This window comes from Arachis duranensis, chromosome 4 (genome assembly GCF_000817695.3).
Source record: "Arachis duranensis cultivar V14167 chromosome 4, aradu.V14167.gnm2.J7QH, whole genome shotgun sequence".
Taxonomy (NCBI): domain Eukaryota; kingdom Viridiplantae; phylum Streptophyta; class Magnoliopsida; order Fabales; family Fabaceae; genus Arachis; species Arachis duranensis.
The window spans coordinates 99,696,259-99,714,729 of record NC_029775.3 but is presented as its reverse complement, the minus strand read 5'-3'; the positions used below and the strand labels follow the sequence as shown (position 1 = coordinate 99,714,729).

At 34.5% G+C, this 18,471-nt stretch overlaps 1 protein-coding gene across 2 annotated transcripts; it reads right to left on the bottom strand.

Annotated features, from left to right (window-relative positions):
- Nucleotides 1-7,522: 7,522 nt before the first annotated feature.
- Nucleotides 7,523-10,103, bottom strand: LOC107485198 (G-type lectin S-receptor-like serine/threonine-protein kinase SD2-5). 2 transcript variants are annotated; one of them, XM_052260117.1, is made up of 3 exons: nucleotides 9,307-10,103; nucleotides 8,595-8,802; nucleotides 7,523-8,516 (listed from the first exon to the last, which is right to left on the bottom strand). In XM_052260117.1, the coding sequence occupies exons 1-3, from the start codon at nucleotides 9,826-9,828 to the stop codon at nucleotides 7,792-7,794; spliced, it is 1,455 nt and encodes a 484-aa protein (XP_052116077.1). In that variant the 5' UTR covers nucleotides 9,829-10,103; the 3' UTR covers nucleotides 7,523-7,791. The 2 variants fall into 2 exon arrangements, with proteins under 2 accessions (XP_052116077.1, XP_015961198.1); XM_016105712.3 differs by having other exon boundaries at nucleotides 7,523-8,802.
- Between the last annotated feature and the right edge of the window lie 8,368 nt (nucleotides 10,104-18,471).

Here is an 18,471-nt window from a genome sequence, read left to right as displayed (position 1 = left end):
GTAAATGACATAAAAATCCACTTCCGGGCCCACTTGGTGTGTGCTTGGGCTGAGCATTGAAGCATTTTCGTGTAGAGACTCTTCTTGGAGTTAAAAACTAACTAAAACATACTAAAAACAATGCCAAAAAGCGTACAAATTATCCGCTCATCAGATGTCTCTATTTATATTAGTCATGCATTGTTAGTCATATATTGTTCACAGCTGACTGAAAATGGAACTATGTTCTGGTGAAAGTGTCTCCATATGCATGTCACTTCTGCATTATGTGTCTATCTTAGTCGTGTATTGTTGGTAGGTGTCTTTTCACATATTTGTCTTCCGGGAGAAGTGTCTTTTGCCAATGTGTCAGTTTGGGCTGCTGTTTAATTTAGGATGTGTCTTCCAAGAGAAGTGTCTTCCTGTTGTGACTTCTTTGGAGGTGTCTACAAATAGATGTGTCCTCTACTGGAAGTGTCTTTTGCTGTGACTTTTTGCAGGTGTCTATAGATGGATGTGTCTTCTTCTAGAAGTGTCTTTTAGCAGTGACTTTTTAGGAGGTGTCTATAGATGGATGTGTCTTCTTCTGGAAGTGTCATTTAGCTGTGATTTTTTAGTAGGTGTCTTTATACAGATGTGTCTTCTACTAGAGTTGTCTTATGCGAATGTGTCTTTCGTGTTTTCATGTAATCTCGGATGTGTCTTTCGGGGTCACGTCTAATTTCTTGGAGTTGTCTAATTTGGATGTGTCTTATGCGTTGAGTTAGTTTTTTAGGTTATGTTAGATGGAATGTATCAACAAAGACTTGATTCATTGATTAAGAGGCCTAACTAACATCTTTTTGGGTTGGTAAGCATTACAAAATGAAGTGCAGTTTAAATTAAATAAATTTATTGTCATTTTACCTTCACATCAATAGCACATGACATTCATGTCTATTTTGTGAAGCAAATTCAAATTTAACAAACTTGTAAGGGTATGATAATATTAGTGGATACATAAACTCAATAAGTAATGATATATTCTCGACTTAAAAATGTTTATTACTTAAAAAACTGAATACTTTGTCAAAGATAAGTAAAAAAAAGTTACTAATAAAGAAAGAGGTATCTCCATACAAATCTATAATCAAAAGTCTTTTAAGTATGCCGAAATGAGTTTAACAAAGACAAGAACCCGCCATGTTCCTATGATTCATTCGCTCTCCTAGCAGAACCACTCACTATATCTGGATTCATTGCTTCATCAATTTCCTAAAAAGAACAAACACGCATAAACATAAAGTGAATAATAGTTTCAACTTTATCTATCTAGTCATGTTAACAAGTGGTTCGAAACCAACGAAATGATAAACACATACCAGCAGTAGATTCTTCTTCTTTCTTCGCATAGATTTCTTGATGGATGTGTCGAGTTCAGATTCAAGCCTCTTCAATCTCGGCCGACCTTTTGTTGAAACCTTTGAAGGACCTCGAATGTTAAATGCACCAAGAGCAGGGTCCAGTTGTGTCACTATGCTATTTTGTGTAGTTGGAACACGTCTGGACCTCAAGTTCGCACAATAATCAACCAGCTTTGCCCTTAACTCATCAAGACTCGAATGTAACATAGCCACTTCTTCTTCGCATGTCACGAAATCTTGGGCAACATTATAGAAATGTGAACATAGTCCTCTAAATAAGTTGTGGCTTTCGTTTGATTGCTTCTCGTCGTTTCTGCTCTTGATGAAAGTGTGTTTTTGCTGTACATTCTTGCTCTATCAAGGGATAACATAGCAAGATGGTATTCTGTCTACTCTGTAATAAAAGAACACAACAAGACAGTGGCAACTGGCAACAAAGAATACCTCTTGATTCAAACATGTTGCATTCGCACTGAACCTTGTGTGTCGCTGGGTCAAACTCGACACTGTTCGTCCAGGACTTAGGCTCCCTATATAATAGGTATTGCTCGTTCACGATCATACTATACAAATCACCCTCTTGAGTCACACCACGGACTAAACAATCTCCTCTTTTCCTAAATTTCTGTTGTACTTCCCTAAACTTAGAGGTTGTGTACTCACGTTGAAATTGTCTTTCAATTGTAGAGCTCAATGAACATGGGACAACTCCTTTAGAGTTTTCAGCATCGTCCTCCAGTTCCTTTTGCTCTTTATTCCCAAGCACGTTATCATACTCATGCACGGACTGAATCAATCCACTTTTGCAATGCAAGTAACCACCAAAAAAGGTGTGCATGCTCTCACCCTGTTGGGTACTTCTCATACCAGCCCAAAATTCACCTTGAAAATATATTGGAACCCACATTTGACAATCGTCATAAATGTCTACAAAACCAAAAGAAAACAAAGCAATAATCACTATCATGAACAACTAACTACATCACAACACACAAATAAAGACTTAGTGCACCAAGTAGTCATCGACCTTTCAGACAGAGATATCCCATAAAAGTATACAAATAAGTTACAAATCATCCAACGACAACGGGGACTAAATTCGAGTACAGTTAAAACAAAACCCGCATAACAAACCTACTATCCAAAAGGAACATAAGAGCACGATACAGAACGAACCTGATAGCCATCTATTTTCTCTAAGTTAAACTCAGCAATGAATACACACCAATCCTTCTCGAAACATTCCACAGAACGGGCATTCCAAACAGTGCCATTCATTTTAGCATCTATTTCTCTGTACCGAGCATATCTTCTGAGCTTATGCGGTATCTTCTTCATTATATGCCATATGCACCATCGGTGGCGAGTATCCGGAAAGACATTTCGAATAGTGGCGAACATGGATTTGCACTGGTCCATGATGATGGCCTGTGGGGGAGTTTCCATGCACTTCAACCATTGTTTAAAGACCCACTCAAAGCTATGTATTTCCTCATTTCCCAACAAAGCACATCCGACCAGAGTGGACTTGCCGTGATGGTTGACCCCAACGAAAGATGCAAACGGAAGTCCATGCCTGCAATAAATACATCCAAAATTAATAAATCACAACAGTGCGCAAAAAATATTTACCCTTTCAATGGTGGGAGACACACAAACATACTTGTTTCTGCTGTACGTTGTATCAAACGATAACCTTCACGGCTGTAGTGTATCGATTGGTAATACGTACCTTTGAAGCCTTTCTGGCCTTGTCAAAGTTAGTATTCCTAATCCTAGTCACAAACCCAACTTTCTTTGCATAATTAGAATAGAACTCTTGTGCCCGCTGCAACGAATCAAATCTCAATCTACGTACGGAATTTTCTTCATTGGAATTCCAGTGTGATCTGACAACTGCAAATCCATTCAGAAAAGGTATCATTCAACACAAAAATACTAAACTAATTAATTTCCAATATCTCACTGATTTCGTGACAAGAATAAAATATGTTTCACACCTCATTATTGATTGTCGTAGCATCATTCCCTAATTGAATAACGTCTACAGATTCTTTCCTCTGGAATCCATAACCGAGAACATCACCAAACAAGTTAAACATCAACCATTCGACACTGATAAAAACACTTCCACCAACCACTTATCTTTTGATAATACCTACTAATAAACCACCAAAATTAAACTGATAGAAAACATCACTATCCATGATCATAACCATAAAAAATTGAAAAAATTTAATCATAGCTGCAAACATCATTTGAACATGGTGAACAAAAGAATAATAAAACACATCACATGTAGAAAATGTATCATCATTCTAGCATAATTGAAAGAAAGAATATCCATACTAATTCTAATTAAACAAATGAAATCACAATCCTTACAACAAAGTGTATCACTATTAATAATTCAACAATAAAGACATATAAAAAAGTTGCAGATAGGTATAACTAAATACACTACTAACACACAAATTACCTTGTCCATAAGTGGTGTATCATCTTCACTCAAAGATGGAACATTAATGTCGGTGGCATGAGAATGATCACTCACGCCATATGCAATGACGTAAGATGCTTCTTCACAAATTGATGGATCCATGGACGTAATGTGATACACTCGCCTTCAACAGAGACACATACACCTTTCTCCTATGGATTTTAAACACTATTTGTCAATGAGAGTGGCTGTTCATGTTGCCGGTGGTCTGTGCGGCCAGTTCACATTGATCCTATGGAGGTGGAAGGCTATAGCTCAACAGAGGAAGAACGCTATGGCTCGACGTGCAACAACGACAACGACAACCCCTTTTTTGGAAGGCTATGGCTCAACGTATGATGACTTTGTCTCTCACGGGAACAAAGGTCTGTGTCACAAATTGAACGACGATTACAGATTCTTATTGACGTGAACAAATTTAAGACGGAGAGATTATCAAAAATGGTTAAGGAGAAGAGGGTTGCACGACACCTTCATGCACTCACGTCACAGTTCTCTTCTACAGAACTGTTGGTGCAACCAAGTGGGATCCAGGAAAAGAGATAGTCACCATCGATTGGTCACGACGGCATCCTGGTGACTAGAAATGTTCCACAAAAGAGAGACAGCCGGCAATGAAAACTAGGATTAAGGTTGTGTGATGGGTTGCAACGCTAGCCTCTCTTTTAACGTTGTAGTCGCCTCATGCATGATTACAAGTTTCACAATCTTTCACAATACTAATTTCATGGACCCTACTTTAATTTCTAATTGAGTTATAAAATTATATTAAATTATTTTTAATTGTTGTTGATAATAGTTGACAGACACCAATCTTAACAACGTATACTTTTTATTTTGTCATTTATAAACCCTGTGTGAAGGTAATATCCATTAATTATTTATTACATTAAATACTTTTTTTTCTCTCTCTATTATTTAATCAGGTTAATCAGAGATCGAGTATTACACCAGTAGTTTAGTTAAGACTTAAGATTAAAAATTCAATTAGTAATAATAAATCGGTAAAAAACCAACACATAGATAAAAAATCAGTTAATTGCTAAATCACTATGATTTTTTAGTTGTTAATTAATTTAAATTAATAAAATGCAAAAATTCTTTCTTTTTAAAATATATATTTTGTATATAAATATATTATTTTACTATATTCAATTCAATCTTAGTTAAATTTTAGTTGAAGTTTTAAATTTTTAAACCTCTAATTTAAGAATGACAGTGAATATCTGTATGATTGCTGCCCGTTTTCTGACTCATCCCCGTATAAAAGGATATTCTTTGTTCCTGTTTCATTTCCATCCCCATTTAATTGTCTTTGTAAAAAAAACAAATATCCGCAAATACCACATTTTTGTCAATTTTTTTTGCCATCTCGTCTAACTCCACCCATTTAATGATTAGATCGATTTTCATCATCTTGCTACCGTCATACATTTTTTAATACATCAAAACAAATGAAATATATGTCTATTTATTTACTTATTTCTTACCAGTACAAATATAAAAGATATTCGTCTCTTTAAAACAAGGAAGACAAGAGCAAATAATAAAAAATGGCTAATGTAGAGGGAAATAAGAATTACACTCAAAAGGAATTCATATTCTTCAAATTGGTTAAAAAAGTCCTAGCTAGTAAATATGATTTTCCCTAAATATTTCAATGAAGCATGGTTATTTAAGGAAAAATAATTGGTGGGTGTGCAATAAACACATTTGATTACAGTAGATGTACATTACAATAGTAGACTAACACTTCTTTCCTCCATTTATTCTAAAGATTTTTTTCACGGTGAAATCGATTTCACGTGAAGTTAATATCTAAAAGTTGTTAGATAAAAATTTAGTCAAATCAGTCAAATTATCTAACAGCTTTCAAATATCAACTTCAAGTGAAATCGACTACACCTGAATTTCCACTACTATAGAGTAAGAATTGTAATGATCTTAGCGGATGCATGCAATAATAGTACGAAGAAATAAAAATATTAACTCACTCATAAATGAAATGCACAAAAAAGAGGGGGCATGTTTTAGTGTCCTATATTATATCTTTGCTTGAAGCATATTAGTAATTGATCGAGTACCTTCCTAGTGAAAAATAAAATATTTTCTTGACTCACAATTCAAACCTACTTTAAGATAATTATTTTGGTGGGCTCACACTCATTTATAAGAAATAAAGTTGTAAAAATTTATTTAAAAAATAGGTCATCCTAACAAATCTTGAATAATAAGAAGTAGAATTAATTATTCTTATTGAGTATTGTATTTCAGAGTTTAGTTAAACTGTCAAAAATAATTGAAATTGTACGAACTGTGGATGCTCATTGACTTGTAGCTTTCTACTCCATTATTTAATTAGCTTGATTCTGAAACTCATAACATAGAAACATAGAATAAGGGTTGCTAAACATGGAAATTTTACCTCTTAAGGCATCATGGGTAAGCAAGAGGGAAAATAATCACAGTATGCTTATTTTGTATGATTAATTATTTATTTTATGTATGAATAATAGTTATCCTGTAAAATCATCATTTTTAGCATGATAGTTAAGCCTCCTGGTCCACCATTATAACATATATAAGTATACATAATTTACTATATCTATTTTATATATTCGAATCTCACTCCTAACTTTAAAAAAAAATTTATTAGTCAATGAGCTACCGCTCAAATGACATAATCTTTCCATACTCACATAGAGATAGCAAATTTGAGTCTCACTTCTAACTTAAAAAAAAAGATTGAAGAGAAATTTTGTATATAACTTTTTTAATAATACTATTTATACATTAAATATTTTTGATATTAGCATAAAAATATAGTTATTATTAATTATATATTTAAATTGTTTTTTAATTAATAAAATAAAGAGAATATATATTGGTTATTAAAAAAATTAAATACTAGTATTAAAATGGTGTCAAATATAAAAATTTCACACGCAGCAAAATTTGAAAATTGTGTTCCTAAAATCCTTTATTATGTATATTAATAAACAAATAAAATGATTTCTTTGAAACTAGAACTAAAGACATTTACCGTCTTTACTAAATTCAAAATACATAAAATTCCTCTATCCAAATTACCAAGCTTTTACCATTTTTAGATACCATATTAATGATAGACATAAATTGGCAGCAAAATGCATTATGGATTCCCATTTTAGTGGTTACTGACTAAATTAGCATGTTTTGCTTGCATAGGATTTTTTTTTCCACAGTATTCTTTAATTCGGCAGACTTAATATTAATTCATCGTGAATTAGAGCTCCATTTAAAGATTTGCCGTTATCCAGGATTACTACATACACAAGGTGGAATTTGAACCCCAAAAACTTGTCTAAACGAACTAGTAAGTTAACTACTAAACTAACCTAACTTGGTTAATTTGCATAAGACTTACGTCTAGTGTTCAACTACCAATTTTTGGCATGTCCGAACCTAACAAAATTACGCCATTCATATCAATAATAAATTACAACTATCAGGTTTATTAATCACAAGATAATTAACTAGTAAAATAATTCATAATAGAAAATTGACCATCAAGAAGTGCTCAAACAGGTATACTTTGAAGAAAATTGAAAAGAAAAAGGTTAGCATTTCTTTTTTTATTAAAAAAAAAACTATGTGCTAGTTCCAGCAACTTGTGTTCAGACTTCACCAAAAATTTTCAATTACATGGGGTGATCTATGAATGTCATTCTATCCAAATCAACCAAAATTCTTTACATGTTTAAATAAATTATTTATCTATCTTCTTTGTTGAACAAACTTTTAATCCCGAAAAATTCGTGATTTTGGTTTTGATCCTTGTGAAGCGTCATACAAACTGACCCAGCAAGGACCAAAACCAAAATGGAAAACCATAAATTGAACCTGTGACATTGATGAACAGCTCATGATTCATGAAGCAGTGGCCTGAGAATGAAAGGTATGAGTTCTCCTTTTGACCAACCAGTATCCAAACCCTCCAACAATAACCAAAATAATAACTCCATCAACCACTCCTACCAAAATCAAAACCCATCTTTTCACATTATTATTATTATGCTTCTCAGGATTTCTACCACTTCCCTTTGGAACCTTAACCATATAACTAAACCCTGTGCCTTTATCTACCTGTTTTAGTCCAAGGACTAATCTGTAAATATAGCATTCTTCCACATTTGTGCTTGCATTCCTAAAATACAAGGCTGAAGCACATTTACAATCCTCTAAGCACAAATTTCCACATTCTTCTTTGCTTATTTTGATCATTTTAGGAACACCCTTTAGCACACTACTCACATTGTCTAGCTCTATGATTTCGGCTTGTTTTCCGTCGCAAAAGCTGCCAGAAACAGCACTGCTGCAGTCCGAACTGATTTCGTTGTCGTCCTTCGAGAGAATCTGAATACATGAGCAGGAATTGGAGAATGTGCAAATTCCATAAGGCCTGCAAGCTATAGGAAGATCACATGTGCTGTTGAGTGCTTGAAAAGAGGCCTGAAAATTTGCTTTCTCCGGCGAATAGTAATATAGGCCGAAGTTTCCTGTATCATTCTTGAGTGCTAAGAAACTTAACGGATGAATACGATTCGATTGGATTTCTGCAATTTTCTTGTATTTGACATTGAACAATGCCAACCCTGTTGAGATCAGCTTAACATATGAAATACTTCTGTTCATGGAAGGCTGAAAATGCCAATAAGAATACCTCAAATTACCGGAATTTAAGTACAGGGCAACCCTGTTTTCCTCAATTTCGAAAGAGTAGAACAGGCTTGAGTTGCTTTGGAAAGATGTCAAGCGAGTCGCGACATCAAGTACCTGGCCTTCAAGCATAACATCAGTTGGAAAATTGAAACTCTGCCATTTGATATTGTTCATTGCATCCACAAGCACTAGATTACCCGTTTTCTGTATCTCCAACCTCTGCTTCAAAATTGAGTTAAAATCATGTATTAGAATCATGAAATATAGCCATAGTTAAGCACATAGTGAAGTTACAACGTCATGTTTGTGTTCTGAATTTGTGATATACTATTACTTCCACACATACTCTTTCAAATTGAAGCAAAGGAGCAGTTCAAGCATTAGGCTCTATGCATTGCAGCTTAATTGATCATATTTTATCTCTGCATAGTAAAATTGACAAATGTAACATAGTAAATGTAACATCAATGGTTTATGTTCAAATTTGTGATATAGTTCCACTTTCATAACTACACTTTCAAAGTGAATCAAAGCAAGAATTCTAGATTCTATGTAATATGTTGATAATAATCATAGTTTTAAATGGCGGTCGCAGATTTCTAAATTGTAGGAAAACTTATTGAAACAGCTGCAATGCTGATGATTGTAGCTGCGACCACAATCTAAAACCATGAATAAGAATAACAGAATTGATTGGTGTTGTACTATGATGATAGAGATTACCTTCACACCTTGTCCAGAAGTACCAGTCTTCCACCCAACATGTTCTTTTGGACCTTTGAGCATCAAATCACCATCCATAGTTATCTCCAGCAAGCATTTCTCAGTGGTAAAGAACCTTGAGTAGTGTCCAGAATCCCAAACCTTAACATCACCAAGGAAAACCTGCAATGAGCATGTGTATCTACCATTAAATGGATCAATGCTCAATGCAACTCTGAAGTTTGGTTTTGTTGTTGTGTGATTAGTCTCCACAAGAAAACCTCTCCCTTTGAAATCACTGTCATAAATCACAGGAACTGCTACCATTAGTTGGTAGCCAATACCAACACCAGGCTCAGAAGAAAATCCATAAGTGAAGAAGAGGAAAACAACAAAGAAGAGAAGATTCATGAGTAGGAGGAGGAGCCTTTCAAGATTGGATTTTGATGTTTTGGGAATGTTTATTGGATGATTTTGAAGGTGGGTTTGGTTTGGTTTAGGCCAGAATTGATTACAACTAGTGAAGAAGGAAAAGTTAGGCATGATTACTCAAAACTCTGCCTCACACACCCTCCCACTCCCAAAAAGAAATTATGGCTTTCATTGTTTGTTTGTTTTTCCATTTGCCTTAAACAATTGCCAATCAATACAGCAAGTGGTGGGGTTCGTTCATGCTCATTACAAAAATTCAAAAATTAAAAAAAATATATATTAATTTTGTTTTTAATAAAAAATATTCTGCATGCACAAGAAATTGCTGCTTCTTATTTTTTTTTCTCCTTGGATAAAGTGTCTCTCCAGCTTTGTGGAGAGAATTAATAAAGAAACAGCACACAGAGATAGAGAGAGGGGGGGGCTGGAACTTAGTTGCCCCATGTGAGAGTTTTTAAAGTGTATTAAGGTGTGAGTACCAGTAATGAATGAATGATATTTGATTCTTACAAAGCTCAAATTCTTATTTTTTATTTTTTATTTTACTTTTCAAAATGGATTCATTGGATTGTATACCTAAAGGCCAGATTGAAATCCTTAATATTTAATTACAAAAACTCTTTTTAACCAACCATTTTTAATAATTTTAGTTAATATTTAGTCGGTATAAATATTAAATTATTTTTAATAAATAAATTTTATTAATTTTTGTCTCTAATTCTTAAAAAATGTGAGTGCAAATTATATATTTTTTTAATATAAGATTCTTTTAAATATGAGTATAAATTATTACTGGTCAGTACTGATAAAAAATGATAATATTTACTAATCAGATAATTATTTTCTAAAATTTAAAGAAAAGAAATAAATTATTAGGAATACTTTTGTTTTCCCATTTTAAAAAAATTTCAGATTCTTACATGAAAGTTACCTATCTTCTTGCACATATATAATTTGAAAACCTCGTACTTAGCAAACTTACAACATAATGATAATAAAATATTAAGACTCGGAAATATCAAATATGTGAATGATACTATATTAGTTTAAAAAAAGAGTAAAAGATGGAAGTTTCGATTTTACATCTGAATGCATAAAAATTTTGAAAATCAACTTTAATTTTGATGTAAGAATTTTTTTAATATACAATTTATAATTATTTAAACTCAACATATATTTTAGTTGAAAATATTTAATTTCTCATTAAATATATAATAAATACATTAAAACTCCAAATATTTAATTTTTCAATACAAATTTACTATATTAATATTCTTAACAAATGTTCTTATAACCGTTATTACCTAATTTCTAAAATAAATTGCATTTAAGATGATATTTAACATGTCTCATATCTCATTTAAAACAATTTTAATAGAATACTTTTTGGGTTATAATTATAGTAACTAAATTGATTTAAAATTAAAATTTATATTGAATATAATATCTAAAATGATATCAGTATCAAATAAAAACAGACCATATCATTTTAAAAAAAATTAATTAAATGTTGTTAATTGTATAATCTATTAAATAAAATAATTAATTAAAAGTGATATAAAATTTAAATTAAGTTGAGATCAAGCATTAGAATAATAAATCTTACATTAAGTCTCAAATTAAATTTTATGATATATGATGTCACAAATACTTAGATACCTACGTGATATTTTGTGAGATTTAAAATAAAATTGAATTAAAAATAAGTATTAGAGATACTCTGAAATCTAAATTTTTTTATTTAAATTAAATAAATATAAAATTTATGAAAATACATATACAAAAATACATAATTGGCCACATCTCGAATACTAAGAGGGATTTTAAAAATTGAACACATCTTGAGTACTGAGATCTCAATTTATGGCAGAAGAGTTAAATGAGATCTCAGTACCCGAGATACATGCACAAACAAAATATAGACTCAGTACTTGAGATATGCAAAAAAAATCTCCTTAAATCTCCTTAAATTTTATATTTATTTAATTTAAGCAAAAAAATTTCCTTTAAATCTTCTTTCTTCTTATCAACACCTTAAATCTAATAAAAAAAAGGTTAAGTACTGTTTTCGTCCCTAAGGTCTGGGGTGAAAATAAAATTCGTCCTCGACCTTTTTTTGTTATTAAAATTATCCCCAACGTTACAAAACGTCATAAAATCGTCTTTTTGTCCATAAATAAATTTTTTTGGACAATTTTACCCTTAAACAAAAATTAAAAAAAGGTAACCAAACACAGATTCCTCTTCTCTTCCTTTCTCATTCATAATAACCCAACTATGCAAAACCCAACTACATAACAGAATTCCTCATTCACAATAACCAAACACACATTTCTCATCTTTCCCACACTTATGCAAAACCCAACTACATAACAGAATTCCTAAAAAAAGAAAAGAAAAAAACAAAGAAGTGAGGATCAATGGAGAGGAATCTTATTATCATACCCAATAGACCAAGTCCTCCACTTTCACTCCCTTCATATCATTACAGTGCCACCTAGTTCGAGTTTCACAGAAAAACAAGGTTCCATGCAAGTTCCAACCTTGTTTTTGTCATAAAAAACTCACACCCAAAATCAATTGAACCCCAATTGAACCAGCTATGCATCAATGGTCCCTTAACTGATGCTGTAGCAATTCTTGACTCACTGACTCGGTAAGGTTCCAAGGTGAGACTGATCACGTACGTTAAAATTCTACAGTCCTGCATTGACAGGGATTGGATATGGGTGGGTAGGGAATTGCATGCTAGGATAGAAATTGTGACAAATTTGGACCCTTTTGTGGAGACCAAGCTGGTGAACAGGTATGCGAAATGTGGGTTTTTGGAGGAGCCACATAAGGTGTTCGATGAAATGCGTGAGAGAAACTTGTTCACTTGGTCTGTTATGATTGGTACGTGCTTGAGAGAGTGTGATTGGGAGGAAATTGTGGGGCTGTTCTATGACATGCTGCAAGATGGGTTCTTGCCGGATGAGTTTCTGATTCCAAAGATTCATTTGCCGGATGAGATTTGTTTCCTTCTTCTTTCTTTCATTTTCTTTCTTCTTCCTCACTGTTTCTCTTTTCTTTTGTTCTGTGTCTTTTGGTTTCTTTTTTTGTTTTTCTATTTTAGGTGGGAGGGGTAGGGCCGTGGGGGTAAGGGATAGGGTGGGGTGGGTGGTTTATTTTTTTAATATTTTTTATTTTTGTTTAAGGGCAAAATTGTCCAAAAAATTTTATTTATGGACAAAAGGATGATTTTATAACGTTTTGTAACGTTGGGGATGATTTTAATAACAAAAAAGGTTGGGGACGAATTTGATTTTCACCCCAGACCTTAGGGATGAAAACAGTACTTAACAAAAAAAAAATCTTATTATCATGACCTTAAATCTTGATCCATCCCCTATACTTCGGCTAACAAATCAAATAATAACAAACCGAATAACTCAACCGCAATAACAGTAAAGTCGGTTATGAGATACTATTAGTAAAAGATTATCAACAAGTAGTTACCAAAGGAAACGGCACCAGTACCCCTACCTAAAATCTTGAACAAACTCAAAGAATCAGTATACAAATCGTCTATATAAACAAATACATAACCTCAGCAAAGATAGGTTCCACAAAGCTTATTTATAACTTAATAATATCTCATTTAAGCACTTTTTTTTACTTGAGTGTCAGAGTATCTTTTGCAAGTATTTTTGCCGCGGTGTTCAAGCCAAGCCGACATATAGCTCATTAGATCAAGCAACGCATTGCTCGGAAGGAATCGCTATAACTCGGTAGTTTCATACAGAACGGAATATTTGGCTCCCACCATGGGGCCTGATATAGAACCCCATTGAATTTAACTCTCTTTGAGCTTTTCACTCTCTTTTTGCAGGATTACTAATCCTCAGGTATGGCTGATAACAGGGTCCAACAACCCACGCAAGTTGAGCTCCTAGATCAGATTGCCAAACTTCAGGCGGAAGTTCGAAGGATAGCTGAACTATCATCCAAAGGCCAAAACGGAAAACATGGTGAAGGAGACCCCAAGAGCTCCAACCTGGGCAATACGCAATCACGAGAGGCAGAACGCCAAAAGATCACCCCGCCAAAAGAAAAGCTGACAATAGAGAACCCTTTTTCTAAGGACATTGTCAAATTTCAAATGCCGAAGAACTTTGTGCTGCCAACCGCTCTCAAGTCATATGAGAAATTCGGTGATGCCTGTGTCCACATTAAGAAATTTCAATCTATGATGTTCTTTAATGGTACATATGAACCTATAATTTGTTGAGATTTTCCTACTTTTCTAGATGGTGCTACATTACTTCGGTTTTCTAAGTTGCCTACAGGTTCAATCTCTTCTTTCGAGGAACTAGCGAGATCCTTCATTGATTATTTTGCTGCATCAAGAATATATGTGCATGGGTCAGACTACCTAAGCACCATCAAGCAGGGGCAGCATGAGAGTTTGAAGAATTATATGACGCGATTTGCCAAGGCAACCATGAAAATTTCCGATTTAAGCCCAGAGGTCCACTTGCATGCCCTCAAAAGTGGCCTTCGACCTGGCAAGTTCTAGACAAGTATGTGGATGGAAAGAAGAACAGGGAGAGCAACCTAGATCGAGAAGAATGCCAACAAACCCTAAAAGAAAAAGACAAAGGCAAATGGACTAACCCCAATCTGCCAAGGGGAGTTATAAACTGTATATCTGGAGGATTCATAGGAGGAGGTGAAATAAACATGGCTCGCAAATGAAGTTAGCAAGCGATGTTGGCAATCGAGGGAACAACACCTCCGAATAAAAGGGACACAACACATATGGCGATAACCTTCACTCAATCCAATCTCGCTTCATCAAACCCAAACCTCGATAATCCAGTGGTAATTTCTATCCAAGCAGGAGAATTGTTGGTAAAAAACATCTTATTAGACCCAAGTAGTAGCACCAACGTATTATTTTATTCAACTTTTTAAAAAATGAAACTATCTGAAAAAGCTATGCAACCTTCATCTAGAGAATTGGTTGGGTTCTCCAGAGAAAGAGTCCCAATACGGGGCCATATATGGCTAAAAACAAAAATGGGCGAGAGCCCATTATAAAAAACTATTGATATTCAGTACCTCATAGTTGACTACCCCAGTCTTTATAATATTATTCTCGGAATACCTGCTCTGAATGCCTTTAGAGCAGTGGTATCTACTTTATATTTGTGTGTTAAGTTTCAGGTATAGGGAAACCAAGTAGCAACGGTGCATGCCGACCACCATGAAGCTCGACAATGCTATAATGCGAGCCTCAAACATAGTATGACAAAGCTAAAGCCACCGTCACAAGTACAAGCAATCAACAATACAGAGGAAATACTATCATTATCCAAACTCGACCCCAGGAAAGATTTCAATGAAAGACCTCAGCCTATGGACAACCTCCAAAAGATTACTCTAACCGACAAAGAGAATCAGTTCACATATGTAAGGGAAGCTCTTAAAGGTGAAGAACGATCAAAGCTAATATCAGTGCTCTGGGACAATACCGATCTGTTTGTCTGGACACCCGTCGACATGCCCGGGATAGATCTGGACGTCATCTGCCACAAGCTTGCTATCAATAAAATAGTTCGACCTGTAGCTCAGAAGAAGCAAAACCTTGTAATAAAAAAAAGCAAGCATCTCTCGAGGAGACCAAGAGGCTACTCAATCCAGGATTCATCAAAGAAATCCAATTCACCTCATGGTTATCCAATGTGGTAATGGTAAGGAAAAGCTCAGGTAAATGGTGCATGTGCATCGACTTTACAAATTTTAATAAAGCCTACCCTAAAGATGCTTATCCATTAGCTTGCATTGACAAATTAGTAGATAATGCTTTTGGATTTAACAACTTAAACTTCATGGATGCATACTCTAGTTATAACCAGATCCTCATGCACCCAGAAGATCAAAGAAAAACAGCTTTTATAACAGAACATGGCAACTTTTCTTATAAGGTAATGCCATTTGGTCTAAAAAAGCAAGTGCCACATATCAAAGACTAATGGACAAGGTGTTCAAATAGCAAATAGGACGGAACATGAAAATTTATGTAGACAATATGGTAGCTAAAACTTCAGCACAAAGCTCACACTATGACAACCTATTAGAAATTTTTGAACAAATCCAAGCTTACAACATGAGGCTGAACCTGGAGAAATGCGCCTTCGGAGTACAAGGAGGGAAGTTCCTTGGATTTATGCTGACCTCACGAGGGATTGAAGCAAATTCAGAAAAGTGTGACGCTATACTAAACATGACAAGTCTGAAAACAATAAAAAAAGTTCAACAACTGGTAGGAAGAGTGGCAGCACTGTCACGCTTTCTACCTTATCACAGAACATCTTATACCCTTTTTTATAGCATTTTCTTAGTGTTTTTGGTTATATTTTATTTATTTTTAGTATGTTTTAGTACAAAATTCATCTTTTAGATGTTACTTTGAGTTTTTGTGTTGTTTCTATGATTTTAGGTGAATTTTGGGCGAATTTAGCAGAATCTTGTTCAGAGATGAAGAAAGGATAGAAGATGCTGTCAATCCTGATCTCCTTGCATTCCAACAAGCATATCTTGAGCTACATAGCAATTGATGTGGTCTTAATGGTGTTAGAAAGCTAACTTCCAGAACTTTTCAGAAATATATAATAGTTTATACTTCTCTTCTAGAATGACTGCCAAAGCTGGCGTTAAACGCTAAGCATGGGCGTTTAACGCCCAAAAAGGGGGTCCACCATATCTATCATCTTAGTACACACCCTGGAATGGCTCTTGACCATAGTAATTTGGTGGAGGTTGGTTATCACGAAAGGGTCCACCATAACTATTGTCTTGGTTTGCATTATAGAATGGTTGTTGGTGATAGTGCATTTGAGGGAGTTGTTGCCAAGAGGGTTGATCAAATCCTGGTGGCTCCTCCCATCTTTGATTCTTCCAACCTTGATGCCTGTTCTCATTATAGCTTTCATTCCTTACAACAACATTGGAACCAAACTTAAAGCCAGAGGGGTGAGAATTCATAGTAGTTAATAAAAATTAAAAACAAAAAACAAATAAATAAGCAAAAACAAATATTTACAATAACCAATAATAAGGACATGTTTGCAATTCCCCAGCAACGGTGCCATTTTGACGAACGGATTTTTGATAGTAAAGAATTCACAAAAATAATCACGTTGCTAGTATAGTTTCTAAACCAAAAAGAATCCTTTTGTACAAAAACTTGTTTGTCACTAAAGCAAATCCAATAAAAAGAAATCGAAGTATTTAAATCTCGGGTTGTCTCTCAAGACATTGCAGGGAGGTGTGATTATAATTGATTATGGAAAAGTATCTTTTTGGGTTTTTGAAAGGTTTGAACAAGGAATGTAAATGACAAGGAAGTAAACTAATTATCATGAAAACCCTTGCAAGGTATAAGAACTGGACGTCCTATCCTAGTTATCCTTATCAATTGTGATGAGAATTGGCTTTTGTTCCCACTTGGTCAACCTCTAACTATGAAGGTATGTTAAGTGGATAAATCAATTTGATTCCTCAGGTCCTTGTCAATTCCTAAGAAAAGACTAGAGTTAGGGAAATTCAAATCAATCAGCAAAGAATTCCAGTTTTTAATCAACAAGGAGTTTGATAACTCAAGTGTCTCCAATTACTCAACACAAGCTAAGAATGTAAAAAGCTAAATTAAAATCATAAATATGAAATACCTCAAATTGCATTAAATAGAGAAATCAAATTAAACATGAGAATTTGTAAACCAAGTAGCAACATCAAATAATCAACAAGGGAAAATAAATAAACTAGAGTATTAGAAGAATTAAAAGTAGAAGATAAATCATAATCCTAAAACCTAAGAGAGAGGAGAGAGCCTCTCTCTCTAGAACCTACATCTAAAACCTAAATTGTGTGAATGAGAAGTTGTGTGATTGAATGAATGGATTCCCCCACTCTGTAGCCTCTAATATGTATTTTCTGGGCCAAAAACTGGGTCAAAAATAGCCCAGAAATCACTGGGGGTGATTTCTAATACGTACAGGTCGCGGCTCATGCGCACGTACGCACCATGTGCACGTGCGCGCCGATGGGAATTTCGCAGATGCGCGCTGGTGCACGAATTTGTGATTCGCACAACTAACCAGCAAGTGCACTGGGTCGTCCAAGTAATACCTTACGTGAGTAAGGGTCGATCCCACGGAGATTATTGGTTTGCAGCAATCAATACTTATTTTATTAATCTTAGTCAGGATGCCACAAAGTTATTTGGATTTTACTTGTAAGAAGCCAAACTATTTAAAATTGTAAGTTGGAATAATAAAGAATACTAGTGTTACTTGTTGTGCAGTAATGGGGAATATGTTGGGGTTTTGGAGATGCTTTGTCCTTTGAACTTCAACTCTTCCTTGAAATCCTTCAACACACGCAAGGCTCCTTCCATGGCAAGCTCTATGTAGGGTGTCACCGTTGTCAATGGCTACTTCCCATCCTCTCAGTGAAAACGTTCCTATGCTCTGTCACAGCACGGCTAATCATCTGTTGGTTCTCGATCATGTTGGAATAGGATCCATTGATCCTTTTGCGCTTGTCATCACGCCCAACAATCGCGAGTTTGAAGCTCGTCACAGTCATTCAATCCCAGAATCCTACTCGGAATACCACAGACAAGGTTTAGACTTTCCGGATTCTCATGAATGCCGCCATCGATCCGGCTTATACCACGAAGATTCTGATTAAGGAATCTAAGAGATA